We start from the raw sequence: 23288 nt of genomic DNA on the forward strand, positions 1-23288 counted from the left end.
CTTGGGCAGAGCTGGACGTGAGCATGGTTAAAAAGCACCACAGATCTGCCAGAGCTTTCACTGGACGAGTTGGTGGTATAACGTGAAAAGATCCTGGCTTTTTTTTTTTTTAAATCATCTGCATGCCTAGAATTTGGTAGGGAGAGAAGGGAGGGCAGGTGTTCCCTGGTAAAGCAGAACTTCAGAAAAAGGAAACAAGTGTGCTCCAGACATGGAAGCCTCTGGTCCTGTCCTTGAATAATTCTCTCTTCCTGTAGCTGCAGTCCCATTTGCTGGTGCAGTTCGCTACCATCTCATGCTGCTAATTAGTCCCAGCTAATGCTGGCTCAGCAATTTCCCTCTTGGGAAAGAGTCAACATCTGAAATGGACAGTCTTATTTTTATTTTTTTTAATTCTGACTCTGAAATGACATCTTCCTGCAAAGCCAAAGATCAAGAGACTGCCATAATAAAGGAAAACAAACTTCTGATTGGAACCACTGCATCTTTATTTCGTACTATAAATAGAATTCCCCTCTATTTCCCATTCCCTTACACAAGTAAATGAAACGTGTAGCTGCATGTACCTCTATTCAGTAAAATACCAGCACAAATGGCTTTTTGCCATGAGGTAAGCCAACTGTGTTTCGAAGGCACTCTGCGTTTGGTTACAGTTGCATGCTTTACACTTACACCAGCATCTTGTGTTTGGCAACGCTGCCGGCTCTTCACGTACTTCTTGGTGAACTCCTTGGTATATGAATACTCCTCCTGGATCTAGGGCTGACGCCATCAAATTACTGTGCTTTGCTTCGCTCTTCCCCACCAGCATCGGCACTTAGGTGAACAAAAAGGTGGTGTTGAGGTGATAAGGAACTGAGATGTACGGTGCGCCTTGTGTTTACAGAGCCGGTTTTCTCCGGGGATGATCTCAATACTTAGATGTCCACAATGAAACTGCCTGGCTTACCAACATGTAGCTGACACAACCAGCTCCCGCTGGTCATCTCGGAGTCATCTTGACCTTTAGTCTCTCTTATGTCTGCTGTACACAGCTTTTTATGTGACTACGTGACTATATGTTGAAGAAACTGCAGGTTCTGCTGAGTCTTTGGACTTCAGGTACTTCACTTCTTGTCTTTTGTTAGGCTGAATGATTAGGTAGGGCTGAAGAGGGGGAGAAGGTTTGGCTGTAGTCTTGCCAAATGTGTTTCCCACTACTGGCGGTGCTTTTCCACAGCATATGACAGCAAGCAGTGTGGCTTCATAGCATGGCTGGGGCAGAGGCTCTAGCATTTCGGAAGACGCAGAGGAGGGCAAGGATTTGCAGTGATCTGGTAGTCTAACAAGAGGCGCGGCTCTGACTCGCTGCTTTTAAGAAAAGTTTCTAGAGTGGAGGGAGTGCTGTGTAATTGCTTCCGGACACCAAGACTGCCAACTCCTGGATCGACATCTGCTTGTTGAGGTAACAGTTGTACTGAGCCATGGTCAGCCTTCCACTCTTCAAGGCATCCTCAATTGAAAACTCCCTACCAGACTTCCTGTCGAGGATCACGGAGGATTCCCCGTTGGGACCCTTTATTGAGATCTCTTCCCAGTCACATTCCTGGCTCTTCAGCTTGACAAACAGGCTCCATTCAATGAGGCCAAGCATGTGAGCTTCCTCTGGAGACATTTCCTTGCCTGTGTCGGGATCAATAACCACAATGGAGCGCCTCAGGTGGTTCTCTCTCTGTTCCCTCTTGATAGCCACCGTCTTGAGGCGATTCTGGAGTTGCTCGATCTCTGCATCTTTTTCTCTGGATAACTGCTTCAGCTCATCTAACTCTCTTTCCAGAGCTTGGAATCTGGAGTCCAGGTTTATTCCACTGTCCATGTGGGTCATGTTTCTCAAATCCCGAGCTTCTGTTGCCGTGAGTTCAATCTCTGACTGCAGTCTCCTTGTTTCCATCAGCAGATTCTGTTTTTCAAGGTGTAGTTTGTGGTTTTCCTCTCTTAATAAGTCTAGCTCCTTTGATGACTTAGAGTTGTTGAATTCCACCTCGGACAGCCTGGTTTCGAGCCTATTGATATCTGCATCTAGCTCCCTCTTACGCCTGCTCTCCTCCTCCAGGTTGCTCTTCAGCTTTTGAATCTCATACTCCGTGTCTCCTTTGTCCACTTGGACGCTCTCTGAAAAGACCACTTTCTCTTTGACCTCCATCTTCTCCAAAGAAAGAAGCTTCTTTCTTAGGGCTTCCAGTTCAGTTTGCAAGACTTGTCTCCGGTGCTTTTCTTCTTCTAGCTCCAGCTTGAGGAGGGAGTGCTCCTTCTCTTGCTGGGGATCTTGCTGAAGGATCACTTTCTGTTTCACAGTTACTCGTTCTGTTGTTTCTCTCTCCTGTTCTTCTAACTCATTCAACCTAATTTTCAGCCTCTGCACTTCCAGTTCCGCCTCTCTGCGGGCCTGTCTCTCTTTCTCGAGTTCCTCCAGCTGACGCTCTAGCTCAGACCTCCTCCTCTGCAGCTTGCGGAGCTCTTCACGGAGGGAATCAATTTGCTTCAGCTCACTCTCAATACTCTGCGAGAAGGAGTTGACTTCAGCTTTCAGGGCAGGATCTTGCTCGTACTTCACTACCTCCTGCTGGACCACTTTCTCCTTCACCTGGGAAAGCTCTTCCTCCTTCTGCCTTACCTTCTCTTCTTGGAGTAGCCGCTCCCTCTCCAGGTCAATGTGCTTCATCTGTTCCTCTGCTAGCTGCACTCTCAGAGACTCAACCTCCTCTCTAGTCTTGGGGTCTTCGCGGAACTGCAGAATTTCTTGAACAACTTCCTTTGTGTGCACTTGGGGTTTGGTATCTTTCAAAGCTTGGATCTCTTGTTTCAGCTGGTAGATCTCAAGGTCAGCTCTTTCAATTGCTCCTGTCCTCTCTATGATTTCCTCGCGGAGTCGCTGTAGCTCCTTTTCAGTTTCTGGATCGTTCTTGTATTTAATGACCTCCTTAATGACTTCTTTGACTTCTACCAGTGGCCCTCTGTTCCTCAGAGCAGCCAATTCATTCTGGCAGCTCTTTAGTTGCTCGTCACCACCCCGGTACCTCCTCTCCTGCTCTACCAGCTCCAAACGGAGGTTGGCAACTTCATTTTCCGCCTTAGGGTCTGGGCGCACAATCTCACGCACCTTCTCCTGTACAACCACCTTGGCGTTCTCTTCCTCCAGCAGCTGGATCTTCCTGAGCAGCTCAGCCTTTTCCCGCTCATTGGAACGACCCTTGGATTTCTCATCTTCGTACTGGCGCCGGAGCTCGTTCACCTCTCTCTCAATGGTCAGGTCTTTCTCCACCTTCAGCACCTCCTTGACAGTAATTTTGCCCTCAGCGATGGCCCGTTCTTTCTCAAGGCGTTTGAGCTTCTCCTGGAGGAAGCTGAGCTCTTCCTCATGCTTCTGCCTAAGGGCACTCTCCCTCTGCTTGTTTTCTTGCAACATCCGGAACTCCATCTCCAGCTGGGGATCGTTCTGCAGCTTCAGCACCTCTTTCTCTGTTACTTTCTCCTGCTCTTTGTTCTTCTCGCTGGACAGCACAGCGATTTGTTGGCGTAGCATATTGACCTCGTTCTCTCTGGTTCCTTCCTGCCTCCTGAGCTCTTCCAATTCTTCTTTGAGCCTCAGGATTTCATCAGCTTGAGCCTTGTCTTGTTCAATGCGCAACACCTCTTTCACTATGTACTCCTGCCCTCCTTCTCTCTTCTCATGCTCCAGAACACGCAGCCTGATTTTAAGGGCCTCCAGCTCATCCTGGAGCACCTGGTTCTTTCGCTGCTCTTCTGCTAGGTTTTGCTGCAGCTTGTGGAAGCTCTCCTCCAGCTGGGGGTCAGGCACTTTCTTCACCAGTTCCTTCTTAACTACTGTTTCTTGGGGCTTCTGGTTTTGCAGGTGGACAATGTTGTTCTGAATGGCTTTGATCTCGGCTTCCAGCTGTTGCCGACGCTGCGTCTCATCCTCCAGCTCTTTCTTCAACTTCCAGACTTCTTCCATGGGCCTTCCAGACTTCTTGGTCTGGACAAATTCTTGTGTTACTTGAACATCTGGTTGCTGTTGTTGGGGGGAAAAAAGCGTGTAGTTAATATTACCAAATGATCATACTCGGTGCTTATCTTCTGTGCCTCCTGTAACAAAACCACAGGAGGATGTTAATCTGGGCTAATGGAGGCTGCCTGCTGCCAACACTGAACAGAGCACGTTGGCAAACAGGCTTCTCCTGAACTGCTCTCTGGATTTCCAGCCTGAAAATTGCTCTCAGTGATGCCAGTTGCTGTCAGATCAAAGCTTTGAGCCATGAGGGACACAAATTCTGGCCTGGGCAAAAAGAAAGTGTTAAAAATGACATGGAGCTTCTGAGGATGAGGGGAATATACTGCTGTGGGGACTGGAAAATGCAGAGAGGTCATGTGCCCAACTCCTGGCAAACTGAGTCTGCTGGCTAATGGGCTTTTGGGGCAGGAAATCCAGCTACATTTGTTTCCAGTTCAACTTGCAAAGGCATGTGTATATCATGTACACAAATATTCTTTCAGGATCATACTGCCACAGCCTGTTGGAGCTGTGTCGTATCCACCTACCAGCTGCAAGCAGAGACCCAAGCCAATAGCCACAGCACGCTGACCCTCCTGAGCCTCCCCACGTGCAGCACATGCTGGCTGGCCCTCAGTTACCTGCCGCAGGAGGTTCTGAGCGAATTCCAGGTTCTGCAGCCTCTGTTTATTCACAGCATTTACTTCGGTGAACTTGGCTGCCAGAACAGCTTCCTACGAGAAAAAGATGCATTCAGCCAAGCTGGAGCCAGAGGTGTTTGGTCAAGACTTGCTGAACAGAAACAATGGCCAGGCCCTAGAGCAGTAATGCTGGGTGCTTTTCTAAACCCTTCCTACCAGCTTTGGGGGAGTATGGGTGGTTTTTGTGCACGTGTGCACACTTACAGTAATCTCACCTCCTTAGACTGAATGTTTCCTACTTGAGACTTGCAAAAAGAGATCCAACCAAGGAAGAACCAGGTGGACACTTCTGGCTGCTTGCCTTGACAGGCAGGATGAGTTTGAGATGGGTTTTATACAAACAGATCCAGCGTAAATTGGTGGCTCATAGCCTGCCCTCTCCATAAGTATTTATTTCTAGGATGCTGTTTGTGGCAGTGACATTTCACTCCCTGGTTGAAAGTCTTGAGAGGAGAAATGTTTTTCAGGATTTGGGCTTGTGGGAAAAGGAAGTGCTTCCTTTCAGAATGAAATGCTAAATCTGGTGTTTTCCCTCCCTCATTCTGGCCACCCCATCCCCAAAAATCAATGGCGTTAGAATGATGAAAAATTCCTTCCTCCCCTGCAGTCCCCTCTGGGGCCGAGGCTGCTGACTGTAAAATAATTGTTTGAAAAATCCCTGTTGGTCCTATAAAGCTGTCATCTGCTTTAGCTCTCTGTAGGCTACTGCTTAGTTACCTCTTCTTTTACTTTTGCGGCTGGAGACTGGAGCCTGGGCTTCTTGCTTGTGTACCCGTTCCGGCCACTCTCTAGGTCGAGGATGGACCGTAGCTTCTCCGCTTCCAGCTCGTAGTCCTGCGGGAAGAGGTTCCCAAGAGAAAGGTGAGATTACCGGGTCCCCTTCGTGAGTGGATCCCTCCTGGACCCTGACTTTCAGGACGTCCTCCCTTGGCCCAGGGTTTGGGCGAGTTGCTGAGGGCAGGGGGACCTGGAGTGCTTTGGCAGAACGTCCTGGCAGGGTGTGAGGCAGGTGCTGCCTGTCCTGCAGCCCAGTGACCGGAGCTGTGTGCCCAGACTTGCCAGGTACCGCACCGATAGTGGGCGTGGAGTGGAAACCCTCCTTTCACAGGCAGCAAACCCTGGCTTACGGCCAGGCTGTCTCAGTGTTAGAGCACACATCACCTGGGTTTGGCTCCTCAGCTGTTTGGGCAAGGGCACTAGGCTTCATAGGCCTTCTTTAGGCAGCTCTCTGTAGGACGTGAAGAATTCTCCCACTGGCAGAATTGCAGTTCTTACCTTCACTGCCTGCTGGTATTGCTGAGCTGTGGTGGAGACCTTCTGCACCTCCTGTTCCTTGCTTGCGATGTCACCAAGGAGCGCCTAGGATGTGTGGAGATGCATGTCAGAGGGAATGCCAAGCCCAAAAGCTTCGTTAAGCCTTTGTGAGGGTTGCCTTTGGAATTACAACCTCCTAGAGCTGCTTTGCTACATACAAACAAGTCACAGACAGGAGAATGGGACCTTACAATGTAAAAATAGGTAAAGCCAGCAGGACTGTACACTTCTCCATTTTATGTGCAGAAGCTGTCTAAATCTATTAATTATCTTTTTGTGTTCCTTTTCCTCTCCCCCATTTAGCCCAGGGCTCTTGTGAAGAATTACCACTTGGTTCTTCAGCTTCACTTCCACTTGCTGGATGTTGTCCGTCTCCTGCGGCTCGTAGTTAGGTATGTTGCAAAGGAACTGGTTGATCTTGTCATAGTTGGTGCGGTAGTTGGAATAGGCACTCCTGGCTTTCTGTAGGGTCTGCGTTCTGTAGGGGAAATCAGCTGAATGTCAGTACTAGCACATCTGTTGTCTTCTGCAAACAGGTCCCGCTTCCCCTTCCCCCATTCCCTGAAGACACAGGTTTGAGCCAGTCGTTCTCCACCCCACTCTTCTGCAGGAATTGGTGCCACATGGTTGGTATAAAAGGAAGCAGAAATCAAAAGGAGAAAGGAGTCACGGGGCGACTGCAGGGAGAATGAGGAGGATGCTGAATACTGGGTGTAAACCTTTAGTGAGATAAGAAGGTACAAGATGTGACATGATCCGGGCAGAGGCAGATGTGGGTGGTGACAGCTCAGGCACTCTTACTGCATCCACACAGTGGCCAATGCAGTTGCTCTTGCCAAAGTCCCCATCTCTGTTGCAAGAGCACTTCCTCCTAGAGGCTGCCCACACCTACCCAGTGCATGCCAAGAGCCTCTATTGCTTCCTCCTTAGTCCTCCCTGGAAGGACTTCTGCAACTGCTTGTTCCTAGACTGTGCTATGCCTCTTCCAGATGCTGCTCTACTGTAGATATCCCAGCTCTCCAGGCTGGTCCAGTTCTAGCTAGATGCTGTCATGGAGTCTTACCTGTGGTCAATTTGTTTGCTGAGGTTGTTGAAGCGCTGGTTGAGTTTGTAGAGCTCTGCTTCCTGCCGCTCGATGTCAGGGCAGTGCTCTTGGAACTTGCTGGCCAGGGTGTTGGAGCACGTCTTTGTCCTTAGCAAGTTCTGCTCTGCTTCATTGAGCAGGAACCTTTTGGATTGGAGCTCGGAGCCCATGGCCTGTGGAAAAAGCAGGAGAGAGAAATTCTCTGGAGCTGCACAAGTGCCAGACTTTCATCACTGCTCCCCCTCGACTCAAGCTGTTGTGCTGGAGCTGCAGATGATGCTAAGGACTGGCTGAGCTGCAGCAGTGCTGCAAGTTCTGGAGAAAAGCAAGTTAGAGCTGAACTGTAAGCAGAGCTGCCTGGTAAACCAGCTGGGGAGAAAAGTGAGCTCTCCCTTCTCTGTTAATCTTTAGAAGCAAGCGTACTGTGTGTGAAACGTTGGGTGCTCCTCCTGCAAGTCCCCTGGGTTACCCCGTGACTGCGGGTGCAGCAGCTCCGGAAGGAGCTGTGAAAGCTCTTGCATGCCAGTCTAAACACGAGACCTTGATGAAAAAGCTGAAGAAGGATGTGAAATTGTGTCCCAGTTCTTGGCCTTTCTAGCAGAAGGATTGCCAGATCAACAGGTTTTCCTTTCCGAGATAACTGTTCCCAGCACGCTGACAGGTCCAGCCCTTTTCTGTACTAGGCCCCTGCATTGCTTTCCCCAGACCACCATATCTTTTGCTACTCTGCTTGCCCATTAGTTAAATCAGAAATACTCAACCAGCATTTGCTTTCTGCTCTGGGGATGGGAATGGTTTGTGTTTAAGGTCTTTGCATAGGTTCCTCTCCTCCCATGAGAGCACCTGCTGAGCTACACCTGGCAGGAAACCTGAGGAGAAGCTGCCTCTGCTCAGCTGTGGGCATCGCTGCAGTCAGGTGAGGTCCCAGCTGGGGCAGCCTGTCCCTTCACCTGCTGCCTCACGTTTGTGACTTGAGCAGCAACTCCCACAGCTCTCCAAAGGTGTTTCTGTGTGGGGAGCACAGCAATAGGGTAGAAAACTGGCTGGAGATGGCACTCACCAGCAGCTCTTCTTTCTTGCGATCTATCACGCGCAAATCCTCTGGCACAGTGTCATCTGTCACCAGCTTGTTCTCATACGTGGACAGCAGGTCTCGGCCCTGCTGGAGGCTCTTCTCGAGGTGCGTGGCCACCTCAACTCTGCATGGACACAAGAGCAAAGGTGTTGAAGCACACCTGCACCAGTTTCCCGCAGCATACAAGGCTCAGGCCGTGACTTACTTCTCCTGGGCGGCGCTGAGCAGCTGGACCACGCGCTCGTACTTCTTGGTGGTGTTCTCCACCTTGTTCTTCACCAAGGTGGCGCTGCCAGTGTTCGGCACGGATTCAATGAACACCTCGCACTCCTGGATTTTCCTCATTTTCTCTGGTTCAATGCGACGGACCTCATTGGTAATGTTCTGCAGGAGGAAAATAAAACCTTTGTAGCAACTGAACCAGGACCTGGTGGCTACAGCAGAAACTGGCTGACCTGCAGCCGTGTGATGCAAGAAGGGATGGAAGGGCTGAGGTGTGTATTTGGTGGCCGGTGCCCTTCAGCCCACGGGGAACAAGAGGATATTCTCCATCCGAGTTTGTGTCCAGCTCTGTTGGGGCAAGCTCGCTAACACTTAGGAAGTGCTGGCACAAGGTGGCTCTGGCTGGGGGGGCTGGTTCACAGCAGCTCCAGCTCTGCTGGAAATGTGCTGGGCTCATCTGGACCCCTGGGCTCTGCGCCCTGAAGGATGACTTCTCGCCTGGACAGCCGAGCGCTGCAGGCAGTTGGAGCAATTTGCTTTCACTTGTGGTGGCACTTGGCTTTTGACACAGCCCTTGGCCGGTGATGTAACCAGGAACCGAATTTCCTCCTAAAACAAGGGAGGTTTGTGGCAGGGAGCCTGGCCTAATTAGGGGTCAGGAGGAGAGGAAGGCAGCAGGACGTTACAGCACTGGAGCCTAGCGGGGCAGGTGCTGAGCTGTGCACAGGGAGAAGCAGTGCCCTGGAGCTTAAGTGTTTGGGCTGTGTTTCTTCTTTAGCTGCTGGTGGTGGTGGCACTGCTCCAAGCCCTCATGCTCCAGGAGCACCTACAGCACCCTGAAGCCCACCACGGAGCCCCCCGGGGGTGACCTTGGCATTGGGAGCAGGGTCCCCGTGCAGCACCACCCCCCTGCTTCATACCTTCAGGTCCTTGGAGCGCTCGGTGCTGTCCTGCACAGCCCGACTCTGTTCCAGGGGCGGGCGGAGGTTGGCCGTGATTGCTTTCTCCAGCTTGTCCAGGTCGCCGTGTACTTTCTCCAGCCCTGCCAGGAGCTGGCGGCCCTGAACTGATGCAGCGTCTGGGTGAGGAGAAGGGAGCAGGTTAGAGCCAGCTCAGTCCCACCACGCAGAACAAAACCCATGTCCTCCTCGGCTCCTTGCCCGCTGTGACCACAACTTGGCTGCTCCAGCCCCACACGTGTCCTAGCTGCCTGGGGACCCTGAACAGGGGGGAAGCTGTTGGTGATGTCCTCTCACCACAACCAAGCAGCAGCCCAACATTTCAGCCATGGGTGTGAACCAGCCACCAGTAAGAGCCCAAGGGAGCACTGGACGGGGCTGTCCTGTTCCTGTGGGGTCCCCCTCCCTGCAGGTATTTGGGATGAGTGGAGGTGGCACTAAGGGATAGGGTTTATGCATCAGACTCAGGAGGTCAGGCTCATGGTTGGACTTGATCTTGAAGGTCTTTTCCAACCTTGATGTTGCTCCAATCCTGGGGTTTGGAGTGGTGGGTGTGTGTGCTGTGCTCCACCCTCATCTCCTGGGCAGATGAGTGTCATAGCATCGCGGGGTTGGTGGTTGAGGGGACAAGGCAGAGCCCCCCCCTTCTAGTGCCTGGGGAGGGATGAGCTAAAGGCTGCCCAGGCAGAGCCCCACCTCCGATGCCGTCAGCCTTCAGCCCCTCGTAGCGCTGCTGCAGGATGTTCTTGCAGTTGGCAGTCTTCTCCTTCACGCTCACGAAGCTGTCAGCGATTCTGCAAAACGGGACAGCACGGGGCTGGGGTCAGAGCTGGCCCCTCGCCCCCCAGCACCCGTCCTGGCTGCGGAGGTGGGGGGTGAAACCCAACCAGGGGCGCCCCGCAGTCTGATGGCTGGTGGCAGGGGGGCAGCCGAGGTGCCTGCCTGCACCCCTCGCTCCTGTGAACACTTCCCAAAGGGATGCCCCCCCCCCGAGGAGGGGAATGTGGATGGAGGGATAGGGAGGGCAGAGGCTGTGGTGGCAGCAGAAGGATCTGTCCTGGCTGAGCTGCACGTACTGGTCTGCCAGCGCTACCACCTCCGGGTCCGGAGGGGGGATCATGAAGCAGACGCCCGGGGCGCTGATGGCGTCTCCAGTGCTGTCTGTCACCTCCCAGACGTCCCCGCTGTTCTTCTGCAGGGTGTAGTGGGCTCCGCGGGTTATCTGGCCCTAGGGGACAGGAACGGGCAGCGGCCACAGGTCAGGATGTGCCTCCCACCCCACTCCACGCGCAGCACCACCCAGCATCTGCCCCGTGCAGAGACCTCCTGCCCTGCTGCTCCCTCCCTGCAGTGCCCGGCTCTGAGCCGTGCCTCTGCTCACAGCAGGGCTGGGACATGCAGGGACAGCACCCTTGGGTGCTGGGGACATGGATGTGCCCTGACTGCACCAGAGGGACAGTGCTGGGAGTGAATTTGGTCAGAAACACGCCTGGATGTCGTCACCATCCCGGTGTGGGAATGTGATGGGGCCGAGCTGTCGCAATACCAGGGAGGGGGTGTGACAGGCACCGTGTCTCTGCGTTCCCCCGGCCCCATCCTGCTCCTCCCCAGCTGCACAACCTGCTCGCCTTGTCCCCGCAGAGCCCATTCCTTCACCGGGTGTCACCTCTGGCCCTGGCACCCCCGAGAAGCCCCCAGCGGGCTGGTACCTGCTCGCCCTCGTACTCGCACAGAGCCTCCACGGGGACGGGCTGCGGCGGCGGCTGCCGGCGGTGCCGCAGGGGCAGGACGTGCTGGCTGCGCTCCTGCAGCGACCGCACCACGGCATCGTACTTGTCCAAGGCCTTCTCCTGGTCCTGGCACGGGGGAACAACCAAAGAAACATGGGAAGGAGGGAGAGGGATGAGCTTCTGCACCCTCCCAGCTGGGGAAGAATTCATACCGTGGCTGCTGTGGTCCTGTGCTGAGCATGACCCTGTCCCCCCCCGCTGCTTTTAGGGCCAGGCTGAGGACGGGGGCTGTGTTTGTGTGGTCACTGTGCTGTGGCACCAGCCACAGGCATCTCCTGCTTGTGTAGTCTATGGATAGCTCCATCCCCAACAATTAGCTCTAATTAGCCCCTTGGAAAGACTCTGCAGGGGTTGCTCTGTGGCTGGTTGTGCAGGGGGGTGTCCTGCAGCAGCTGCTGGGCTGGGGGGGTGGGAAGAAAGGGGGGGTTCCTGGCACCCCAGGATGTGTTGCAGCACAGACAGGTCCCAGTAGGTGACCCCACAGCTCATCCCACCAGCTCCTCCAGCAGCAGGTCTAATTATGCTCCCGCCCTTAACGAGCACCGGCTCAGTGAGAGAACAAATAAAAACCAGCCCAGTGAGCAATTACGTTGCTGTGGGAGAGGCAATCTCGAGCTCAAGGAGGGGGAAGAGCTGGACACAGGGAGGCAGCAGCAAGGGCTGGGTGCCCACCCCGGCAGGGCCAGCACCCATGGGTGCCATGGTGATGCTCTGGCACCCCCTGGTCCTGCCTCCAGCAGTACTCACATCCAGCTCCCTGAGCAGCGACTCGAGCTGGTATCTGTCCTTGAACTCAGGGCTGTATTTTTGGTCCAGGTCTGTATCCACCTTCTTCAAGAGATCCTGGGCGTCCTTGGCATCTTTCTGAAACTGTTGAAAGGTGAAATCCCTGGTGAAATCCCCAGAGAATCCCTCCCCTGCTGGAGCAGAGGCACAGCCTAGAGGTGCCCGCAGCAGGAATGCCCCAGCCAGGCGGTGTGGGCAGCAAAAGCCTCACATGGGCATGGAGAAGGACGAGGAGTTGCTGTCTGCGACAGGGGAGCTAGGGAAAGACTGCTGCAGGCAAAAATAATGGGGCAGCCTGCTTTTTGCATTGTTCAGTGCAGCTTTCCCTGCCCTCCCCGCCTTCCATTTGGGTTCCAGGTGGACAGGGTGGTGCTGTCCCCAGTGCCAGCGCAGAACGGGGGGCTTCTCCCAGCGGGGGCTGAGCGGGCGCCCACGAGAGGCAGTGCCTGGGCTGGGCACCCCGCTTCCACCTTGGCAGGAGCCTCGTCACGTCCTCAACCCGCCCAGGCTGTGGGAGAGGAATCCGGCCCGACCTGCTCCCCGCGGAGCCTCCCCGGCTGCCAGATGCGGTTTATCGGGCAGCCATCTGTCTGCAGCACCCGGCCCTCGCGCGCGCTCCCCGCAGGCAGCGCTGCAGGTGCAGGTCCCACACAGAGCCCTTCCGCTCCCGGGGGGCGGCGAGGTGGCAAAAGTTGGAAACTGGGGGAAATTTCTTCTCAGAAAGGGTGGGGAGGTGGTTGCGGGTTTCTCAGGGAGGTGGTGGAGTCACCGTCCCTGGGGGTGTTAAGGAAAGGCTGGACGTGGTGATTAGGGACATGGTTTGATGGGTGATGATGGTAGGGGGGTGGTTGGACTGGATGATCTTGGAGGGCTTTTCCCACCTTAATGATCCTATGAGGAGCTGTGGCCAAGCAAGTACTGCACTGGCATCTCTCTGGCCCAGCAGCGCCTCGCGGCCCCCAGGCTCTGGTACCTTGTGGAAGTCCTCCATGAACTTCAGGTGGCTCTCCTCGCAGATCAGGAAGTTGAGGTACTCCTTCCAGTCGGCATGGACTGCCTCGATGTGCGCCTGTAACACCGTGCGGCCTCAGTGCTTCGTGTGACAGGCCAAAAGCAGCAGCACCCACCCCAAGCAACCAGACCCCGAGGGGCTGCAAGCCCCCCCCAGAGGCTCCTGGCTCAGAGCTGGGGCAGCAATGCCATAAAGCTAGCCCAAAGCTGGGGTGCTGTGATGGGACTGTGGGGAAGGAGGCAGCAGGTCCCACAGCCTGATGTCCACCTTGCCATCGGAGGTGGAATGTGACAACGCAATTTGTCCCTTGAGGCTGGCCCAGGACAATTGCCAGAGGAATGGGGAGGGTGGGAAGAGCTACTGGGGTTTCTCCCCACTCCCCCGGACCCCCCCACACGTGCAGGTACTTCCCGCTGGAGGTCCCACGCTGGAGTGCCCCAGGGGGCTGGAAAGCAGCCCCAGTGCTCACCTCGATGGCGTTCTTCCCGGGGTGGTTCTGGGCCAGCAGCTGGTCCCCGTCTGCGTGCAGCTTGTTGATGTCCTCCTCCTTCTCCTCCAGCTTCCGATGGATGAAGTTCTGGAAGGAGACAGGCGGGGTGCTGGTTGATGCCCACACCAGCAGAAGGTTGGAGGTGGGGTTTAGGGACATGGTCTAGTGGGTAACGGTGGTAGGGGGATGGTTGGACCATCTTGGAGGGCTTTTCCAACCTTAATGATCTTATGATTCTGAGGGGACCCTGGGTTAGTCCTGGCTGTGAGGGCCCAAACAAGACCAAAAGCACGGTGTTCCCCTACTGGAGCTTTCATTTTTCCTTTCCTTGCAGATGTCACTGAAGGTGGGATTTTTGCCAAGCTAACACTGAGCTAAAGGAGAGCATCGTGACAACTCAGTGCTGAAATTACCGGTTCCTTCCACCCATTTTAAGTTTTGATTATGGCTCGTGTCTGACAACTTGTTTGCCTGGAGAACAACCTGCTCTGGGAGGCCAGGAAGTGTTTGTCACAACGTGATTTCTTCTGGCAGTGGCACGATGTGCAAGAGACACCCACTCTTCTGTGTAAGAACTCATAAAACATTCCCCCATCACCCACCACAGGTGTGTAATGTATGTCCTATGTCACAGAATTACTCAAATATGTAATTATTTACATGTGCAAAATTCAGGCACGCACACGCACTGGCATTTTTGAATAGACAAATAGGTGCTGTGAGTAAACACCTTAGCTAACAGAACACAGATCGGGGATAGAATTTAATTTGCAATATTTTCCCCCAGGAGTGATGTTAATAAACATCACCTCTCTCGTAAAGGCAGAGAAGACTTGGAGAAGAAACTAAATGTTATTCAGTGAAAGGGAAAATAAGTAAGTAGGCCCTACAGTGGTTACACTGCCGGGTTCCCTCTCTGCTTTATTTCTGGTCGGAGGCAAGGACCAGCGTTACTGCTCTGTCACCTGGAGGTCTCGAAGTGCTCCCTGATGGAGTGGGGAAACCGAGGCAGAAGGGGCGAGCGTGCACCCACCTCGTACTGGCGGCGCCGGCTTGGGTAGTCCAGGTTGTGGTCGCTCCAGTCGTAGTGCGTGCGGTCCTTCGCCTGCTGATCCAGCCAGTAGAGCTTGTTGGTGCAGCGCTGCATGTAGTCCTGCAGCGCGTTCAGGTCCTGCTGCCGCTGCTGCGAGCTGGCCTGGGAGGGTAAGGGGAGAGCTGAGCCCCGCGCTCCGTTCCCCACCCCACAGCGCGGCTGCGAGGGGCTCGTCCCCTCCCCAGCCCCCCATCCCAGGGGTCTCCTACCAGCAGTTTCTGGTACTTGGTTTGCAGGTCGCTCACGTATTCCTGGTAACAGCAGGAGAAAGGCGACAGTCAGGAGGGTGGTTGAGGCAGGGTGGGTGAGGGATGGGGATGGGGATGGGGATTTTATGGCCTTTGCCTCCTCGTTAAGCTAGGGCCGGTGCAGGATGCTCAGCTCCAAGGTCAGGAGCAGGGCTGGGCACCCACCCAGCTGCCTGTGTCGTCCCCCCCCCGACACGGCGTGGCCGAGCTGACCTTGGTGCCTTCCTTGGTGACGTGCGGGCCGATGGCCATGACCTCGTTGTGGAAGATGTTGTGCTCTTCTACCTGGCTGTTGACCAGCGGCAGGTCAGTCCCGAAGCCCTTGCCACATAGTGCGTCCTGCAGCACACAAGGGGGGGGGAAATTAAGGACGGGACAATGGGGCATGGTGGCCACAACCTGGCTCCTCTTGGCCACCAGAGGTTGGACAGGAGCGGCACTGGGCTCGGACAGGCTCTGCTGGCTTTTGCTGAGGGACGCAGAGGCTGGCATGGGCTGTGCTCCCCCATCCCAGCACCACAAGCTGGATTTGGGGTTTTGAGAGGTGGAGGTGATGCAGCAGCACTGCTGGGAACCACCGTGCACCACGGACCAAAGCAGGTGGAGGCTCGGGGGTGGCAAGCCAGGGAAGAGGCCGAGCCTCCAGCATCTGGAGGAGAAGGCAAGGGGCGCCCTGGCAGCAGCCTTCCCATGACCGCCGGGCAGTTACTGGGAAACCAGCAGTGTGGTAGCAGGATGGGAGCCAAGAGGCACACGCTGGGACAGAAGTCCCCAGGCAGGGGCACTGATGCCCCCCTCAGTACCTGTTTCTCCTCGATCACCGTGGACCAGTTGACCTGGGGCTCAATGTGCTGCAGGGAGAAGTTGTAGATCTGGTCGTGCTTCACACGTAAGTTCGCCACTCGTTCCTTCAGCTGCCGGATGCTGCGGGAAGGGAAGGACGAGGTAGGATGCAGCCCGTGGGCATGGACCGGGCCTGCCATTAGCTGGAGGTCATCCCCTGCCAGCCCCGGCAGAGGCAGCACCCTGGGGACCTTGGCCGAGTAACTCGGCTGGGCAGGCGTTGAGCAACGAGCTGGGGAGCAAAAGGGCAAAGGCTCTGCATGCCTGTCCCATGCCAAGGCTCTCAGCAACGCCTCCAGCTCGGGGCAGGGGGCAGATGTCGCCCCAATGTGCTTTGCCCAGCACTTTATCCACAGCTGGAGAGCAGTGGTCCCAGCTCGATAGGTGCCCGGGGACGGCCGCAGGGTGTGCGTGGGGGCTGCTGTCTCTCCGAGTCCCCGGAGAGGGCTGTGCCCCCCCCCAGTACTCACTCTTCTGTGATCATGTCCCCCTGGGGGTGCTTCATGTGCCTGGCGATGGCCGCGTCCCCATCTAGCACGTAGAGCAGCTTGTCCGACTCGGTGAGCTTCTGAGCCGTGAGCTCCTTGTACTGAGCTTGCTGGCAGGCCTTGATCTTGTGCAAGTCCTGGGCAGGCGGAGAGGGGGGAGAAACGATCGCAAAGGGGACAGCGGCAGCATCCAGCCCGCTGTGGGGTGGGTGCCAGGCACGGTGTCCCCCACCCATGCTGCTGGGCTGCAGCGCTGGGTGGGATGGCTGGGGGGCAGGAGGAAATTTTGGGTCCCTTCTGCCACCCCCAAGGGGGTCTGCGTGCTTGGAGGAGCCTGTGGGTGTGGGGCCGCGGCTTGTACTCACATTCTGCATGCGGGAGTCGGTCTCCACGATGTTTTTCTCCACCTGGTCAGCATTTTTCTGCAGGCGCTCTATGAGCTCGGTCAGCTCTTTGCTGGAGATGCTGGGGAGGAAGAGGAGAGGGAGAGGAGCTCGTCGCCCCGTGGGGGGCTGCTCTTGGCACGCCGCGGCCCTGCCACATGGCCGGGGGCCAGCCGAGCCCGCCCGGCGCTGCAGCTGCGCGTGACTCACTGCTGCCTTTCCAACACTTTCCAAAACACTCCGAAACGCCGCTCTGCCAGGAGGGGGGCGGTGGCCGGGGCCTTCCCAGCGCGGCGGCAATGGGAGCAATGCCACTGCCAAGCCCGACCCTCCCTTGGCACGAGGAGCAGAAGGGCCGCTCGCAGCGCAGGGCTCAGCTACACACCTTCCCCGCTCGCGTTGCCCCAGCACCCCCAGCCCCTCCACGCAGCATTTGCCCTCCCCAGCACTCGTACGGAGCGCTCTGCCTGCAGCAGCCCTGCCTCCCTCTGGAGACATCTGCTCTGCAAAGAGGTGCACGGAATTTACACCAAATAAAAGGGGACAGGGCAGCGCAGGCTGCATCTGAGCTTGGGCACTTCACCTCCTGCTAGGCAGGGTTTCTCCTTCCCTCCTCTGCGTGCGCAGGGTGAGGGGGGTGCCAGCCTCTCCCTGGCAAGGTGCAGAGCCGGCCGCCTGCTCTGCTTCACATCAGCAAGGGACTGCGCGGGGCCAGCCAACTGTGCCCAGCAGAGACGGCTGAGCTGGAGCAAATGCTCCTGCTAATGCACGGAACGGCCCGTGCCACTGTGTTTTCATTGCCGTGGTTATTTTAAACATTTCATCTCCTCTGTCACTTGGGCTGCATTATCGCTGCGTGCCAAGAAGCTGCGAGGTCCCGGCTGGCTCCGCGCCCCACCGGCAGAGCAGCGGCACTTGGGGCTGGAGCACCACAGCATCTCCCCCGCAGAGCTGCTGGCATCGCCCCGTGGGGCTGGGCCAGCCATCACCCACAGCACCAGCACTGGGTTTTGTGCCCCCAAACACTGGCGGAGCCCACAGCTGGCTGCAGCCTGGCCGTGCCTGCTTTGCCTTGTGGACCGAAGCCATCGCTGAAGCCTTGGCTTGCTCCGATCCCAATCATTTATCGAGTGGGGATAATGAGCCTTAATGACCTCATTACATGGTGGCGGAATTAATCTTTATACGGCGCTTGGAAATGCTAATTGCCGTTACAGGAGCCCTGTGGCTCCTGCACAAGCTGCTCCCCGGAGGGCAGGGGGATGGGGTCCAGGCAGGGTCGCAGCGTCCCAGCTGCGTGCGGGCTCCTGCAGCAGCCCCTGGTCCCTCCTGGGGGCTCGGCCACCCCAGCGCAGTGTGAGCAGCTGGTCCCTGGGGAGGACTTTGTGGTGGCATCCCTGGACATGTGCCCTTGGGAACAGTACAGGGTCCTCAGGGGCCACACATGGTTGTGGTGAGGATACTCCGGTGCTCACAGCCCTTCCGATGTGGCGCTGGGGAAGAAGAGCTTGGTCAGCCGGGTCTGTCCAAATTCCTCCCAGCACTGGTGCTGAGTTTCGGAACAGGTGCCTGCCACACATCCTGCCTTTTTCAATAGGAAAAAAAAAAAAAAAAGCCCCAGGCTTGTTCCTCCCCACCTGAAGCTGCGCCCCTGCAGGCTGGTGCTGTTTGACAGATCCATGGAAGCTTGCGCTTCCCCGAGAAGCTCTGGCGCGGGCAGGGTTTGTGCTGATATTTCTTTTTATGGAAGCTGCATCACCAGAATGGTGCTGAGCGGGGTGGTGGCTTGTGTCTGTCACCATTGCTTGCCAGGGCGAGCGTTGGCTTCTGCTGCCGGGTCCCGGCTTGCCCCATGCGGGCAGCCTGGCTGCACAGAGGCTGATGCAGTCCCTGTGTCTTTGAGCGAGCCCGGGGATGAATCTTTGGGGTTTGAGTGGATTGATAGCGTGGCTGCAAAAGCCATCCCAACTGACTGAAGAGGCTCGGAGCTTTTCTAGCTCTGGTTTTGATTGTGCTGAAGAAGCTTCCAAATTGTATGAAGGACATAACGCTAAGCAAGGGCTGGCTTGGGATCCGTGGCAATGCTGCACATCAGCCGAGGCTTTCCAAACTGCTGCTGGGGATCTGGTGACCGCAGAGCTCAGAGGGCTCTGCATCAGCACAGCCCATCTCCTGCATCGGGACCCAGCTGTCAGCCTTCAGCTGGGCACCGGCTCTGCCAGGAGCATCCTCACGGCCCCGCCGGGACAGCTGGCATGGGGCTGATGCACTGGGGTGAGATGTGTCCAATTTTCCTGTGCCAGGGCAGACGGTTTGCCCAATAATCCAGAGCTTGCTGCTGAAGTACAGGTGCAGTGCTTGGGCAGGGAAGAGGAAACGCAGAGAGGCTCCGCAGTGCTTGCTTGCAGTGAGCAGGAGCACGCTCTGGTGCGATGTGGGCATCACCCTGCTCTCCAGGCCTCGCCTTACCCGGTGCAGGCAGCAGGAGAGGTTTGCTGTCTCCAGTTCATGCGAGAGCCTGGCAGGGCTGGCACCTGCTGGGGCTTTGGGAGGGGGAAAGGTGATAGAAACCTCCCAGGGGACCTGGCCCAGGTGCCCGGGACCTGGGCATGGCAAGGAGCCTGCAGAGAAAAAGGTGAGGCAAGGCCCAAACAGTGAGGGCTTTGTCCTGAAAAAGGAGAAAGAAAAAAAAAAAAAGAAAAAAGAAAAAGAAATCCCTGGAAAAACTGGCTTTGCCATTTCTGAAGAACTTTAACATTTCCAAGGACTTTTCTGGTCACAAAGGAAAAAATGATAGCATTCATGAAAAGCTGTGTTTGACAAAAGCCCTGTTGCTGTTTCAGAGAGGCCGCGGGATGGCCTGGCCAGGGCGAAGGAGTGGGGATGATTCCAGGGCGAGGGAAGGGTTTGCTCCGGGTTTCTCGCAGCTGGGGAGCAGGGAGGAGGCAGCTGCTCCACACTCGAGCATCTGTTGATGAAACTTGTATCAGGGAAAGCGTTGGAGCCGTTCTCTTGCTCTTCAGGGAGAGGAGATGTTTCTGCTGTGGCTCACCAGGCTTGGGAGGCTTCCAGCTTCACTGAGGGCTGCCTGGAGGTGCTCGGTGTTCCCCTGCAGTGCCAGTGGAAAGAGCCCAAAGACTCCTCTGGGGTGCGTGAGCATCTCGTGGAGCAGGGGACCCCCTGTCCCCAGCTTTTCAGAGCGATACGGTGATTGCTTTGAGGAGGCAGAAACTTGGCTGCTGAAAACTCCTCCCGGGGAGGCTGCATTGAGGGGCACTGGTTTCCAAGACAAATTCTAGCCTGGACCGTCACTACCCACCGCCCCCTACCAACACATTCAGCCTCTCGCCTTGTCAGCACGTTCCTGAGCCTTGCAGCCCACCACAAAACACCGTCTGCATTTGCTTTTCAGGGCTGCATCTCGGCTCACCAATGCCCGGTTCCTTTAGGGTGCTCAAGGTCTGCCTGCCAAACCCCGACCGAGGTGCTCGAGCAAAAGCCCGTGCACCCGCTCAGGTCTCTGATTGTGCCGAAATTTGCACCTCCTTCTCTAGCAGTGATGTGACCCCTGTTTTTCCCTGTTTGTTTTTTTTTTTTTCCCTCTCCCCCTACCAGGCTGTGCCTTTGCTTGGAGCTGCTTGGAGCAAACCTCCCCGTGGCGCGGGTGCCTGGACGTGGGCAGGGTGACAGCCGGCCTGGTGGCCCCTTTGGCTTCTCTGATTGCTTCCTTATTCAAACAAGGGGGGGAGCTCACCCACACCCCTAATTAAGGGTGTTCAGATGGACATTTCGTGGAGTTTCAACTGCGCTGGATGAACGTGGTCCTCGGGAGAGCTCCCGTTTGTGCTGACAGCTTGGGGGCTGTGCTGGGAAACCCTCCCAGCCTCCTCCGCAGGCTGCAGCTGCCCCTAGCAGCCCCCCGTGTGCGGCGTCCCCTCCTTAATGCCCCTGGGCCGCTCAGGGCTGCGTTGGCACGGGGTTGTGGTGGAGCAGAGGACAAAGGGGCCGGGCTTCAGCTAGCGTAACGCTGGTTTGGGAGAGATCGGAATCTGGTACAGAGCTGGGAGCAGCGCACACGTCAGGGCGGAGCTGGACAGCAGGGCTGCCAGGCTGAGCCCAGCTTGTTGCTCTTATGTTTATCTTCCCCTGAATTAATGGCGATATATTATTGTAATGTGCATGGAAATTAAAGCAAAAATAGGCCAGGCGATGGCAAGGCTCGCTGCGCTATAAATACAGAGCAGCTCCCTGACTCACCGGTTGTCTATTCATTACTGCTGACTCCAGCCCTGCAAAACAGCCTCCAGAAATCGGTGTCAGCCCCGCAGCCAGGGCCTCCGCCGAGCCTCCAGCACCAGCCCCGAGGTAGGGCCGGGCCGGGCAGGAGGGCGCTGGGTCTCCTGGGATCCCGCAGCCACCCCGTGTTTTACGCTTTCCGAGCTCTCCACGGAAGAGAGGAGCCCACCTCCTGGTTTCAGAGCACGGGAAGGGTACCAGGGAGGGTGACTGGGGGGGCTCCCCCATCCGTCTGTATCCTGCCTTCCTAGGGGCGTGGGACAACCCCACCGGCACCACCACTTGGTCAGCGCTCAGCTCCTCCAAGCACCGCTCACCCAGCAAAATGCTTTTTTATCTAGCTATAAAAGTCACTTACGTGCTGCACCCCCAGCCCTGCCCCTCCTGGCACATCCAGCCCCGGCAGCTGGGTCTCTCACAAGGCTCCTGGGGATGGTGCCCTTGCCTCCTGTCTCTTTTTGGAGGGATGGAGAGGGGATGGGGATGTTTCTGTGTAGGGACTTGGGCCCTGGTCCTGTCCACTTGTGCATCGGGAAGACAGAACCACGGAAAATGAGGGCTGAGGAGCATCGCCTGCACGGTGGGGGAGGGAAGGGTGCTGGGTGCTGGGGATGTGCTCTGGGAGCAATGGGTGCTGCCGAGGCCGGGCACACCAGGGAGCCCAGCTCACCCTGAGCATCCCAAATCATCTTTGCCTCTCCATGGCTCTGCAGGGTTTAATGCCACTTCTGGGGAAGCCACAGGGACGGGGACAGCAGCTCCTGGCCGGGGTGCAAGCCGCTGCAGGAGGTGCTCCCCAAACCAGCCCTCGGTCAGTGCCGTGCTGCCCCCGCGGTGCTTCGGGGCTTGTCCCCTGCCCTGGAGCTCAGCTCTCGCCCACCCCACAGCCCCTCTCCGAGCACGGGACGAGGCAGGATGGCGTGCACGGTGTTGAAATGCCTGTTCCCGTTTCCACAGCCTGGCGTTCGGCTGCTGCTGGCAGCCCTGCTCGGCTCTTCCAGCAGCACGGGCGGGCGCTGGCGGGGAGCCTGGCAGCGCCTGGAGCACGGGCCGGGGCGGCGGGAGCTGCTCCTCTCCCACTGCCTTCTCCTGCAAGTGGTTCAACCGGTCCCACGCCGGCTTCCCCATGGCGGGGATGTTTCCCCACAGCGGGGAGTGTTCCCCGGACTCCCAGGTGTTTGTAAACTCCAACGCAGGAATTAACAAATTGGGGATAATGGGCGCAGCCCCCCCCCGGCTGTGCGTGGACACTCGGGAAGCACGGACGGGCTGCAGGGAGGGAGGGGGCCCAGCCCCAGCACCGTGCTGCTTCCCCAGCTGGCACAACCCAGCCCGAAACACGAGGTTTCGTTCTGCCCCACAGCCTCCAGGGCGGGCGGCCTCCCGAGCCCCAACCTCCACCGCACCCGGCTGCGGGCACCGACCCCAGCTGGCAGCCGGGGACCCCAGGGCACAGGCACCAGCCCAGGGGTGGGGATGGTGGGGCAGGTGCCCACGTCCATCCCCTCCCGACACCACGACGCTGCTCGGGGTCCCAAGCCATGGGCCCAGGCACGGTGCTTCTCCCTGCCAAGCCCTCCGCAGACGCAGCGGGGCGTTCGCACCTTCCTCCGGCGGTGGGATCGGGGGCTCGGGGCCGCCCCTCTCCTCCTGGGACGGGGTACCTGGCAACTCCTGAGCCAGCCTGGCCCCAGAGAGGGGACCCATTTGGTCCCCTGGGCTCCCAGGCCAGGGCAGCACCGTCCCCTCTGGGGACCCCTCCTTGGTGCAGGGAGGAACAGGGAGGCTGCTGCTCTGAACCGAACCTGACATCTTCCGAATCGATCCCAACACCAAATCGATCCCAACACCAAATCGATCCTAAGAAGCTCTTTGGGCAGAGTTCCCTCTGCCCCAGCGCGCTGTGGATCGCGGCCGTGCGTCCTCGCGGGGAGGAGAACCTCCCTTTTATTATTTTAACTGCGTCCTTCCGACGGGCACGTCCAGCCCTGCTCCTTTCTGTGCCCGGCACACCCGATCCTCGTCCCCACGCCAGCCCAAAGAGCTGATGGCAAGGGGAGGGCAGCAGCCACCGCCCCGCGGCGGGGACCAACCTCGGCGCCCCGGTGGCCGCGACCCCAAGCGGGGCTCTCAGCACCCCCCGGGGCCGGCAGCTCGGCACCGGCAGGCGGGCGGCGGGGCAGGGGAGGGGGGCAGGGGGTCGCTCACCTCTTTTTCTGCACCGAGGGGCTGTACTTCCCTTTGTTGCGCTTCCTGAAGAGCGAGTGCATCGCGTCCCCGGCCGGCGCCGCCGCCGCGCTCCGCCAGCTCTCGGCCCGCTGCCGCCGGGAGGCTCTGAGCCGGGACGGCGGCGGGAGGCGGGGCGGAGGCTGGGGCTGGAGGGAGGCTGGAGGCTGGAGAGAGGCTGGAGGGAGGCTGGAAGGAGGCTGGAGGCTGCCTCCTGCCCTCCCGGGGCGGCGGGCGAGGGGCACGGC

At 57.2% G+C, this 23288-nt stretch overlaps 1 protein-coding gene across 1 annotated transcript; it reads right to left on the bottom strand.

Moving 5' to 3' along the window:
* Nucleotides 1–1366: 1366 nt before the first annotated feature.
* On the bottom strand, nt 1367–23150 carry PPL (periplakin; the record flags this gene model as incomplete). Its single annotated transcript, XM_084295753.1, has 22 exons — nt 23023–23150; nt 16501–16600; nt 16118–16272; nt 15608–15728; nt 15018–15143; nt 14766–14807; nt 14497–14658; nt 13443–13550; nt 12935–13030; nt 11923–12045; nt 11095–11241; nt 10462–10613; nt 10082–10179; nt 9347–9504; nt 8410–8588; nt 8190–8328; nt 7109–7302; nt 6373–6523; nt 6007–6090; nt 5449–5565; nt 4672–4764; nt 1367–4051 (listed from the first exon to the last, which is right to left on the bottom strand). Exons 1-22 carry the CDS (start codon nt 23082–23084, stop codon nt 1367–1369), a joined length of 5292 nt encoding a protein of 1763 aa, XP_084151879.1. The 5' UTR covers nt 23085–23150.
* Nucleotides 23151–23288: the final 138 nt, after the last annotated feature.

The sequence above is a fragment of the Netta rufina genome (assembly GCF_964035555.1).
Source record: "Netta rufina genome assembly, chromosome: 15".
In the NCBI taxonomy this organism is placed as follows: Eukaryota; Metazoa; Chordata; class Aves; order Anseriformes; family Anatidae; genus Netta; species Netta rufina.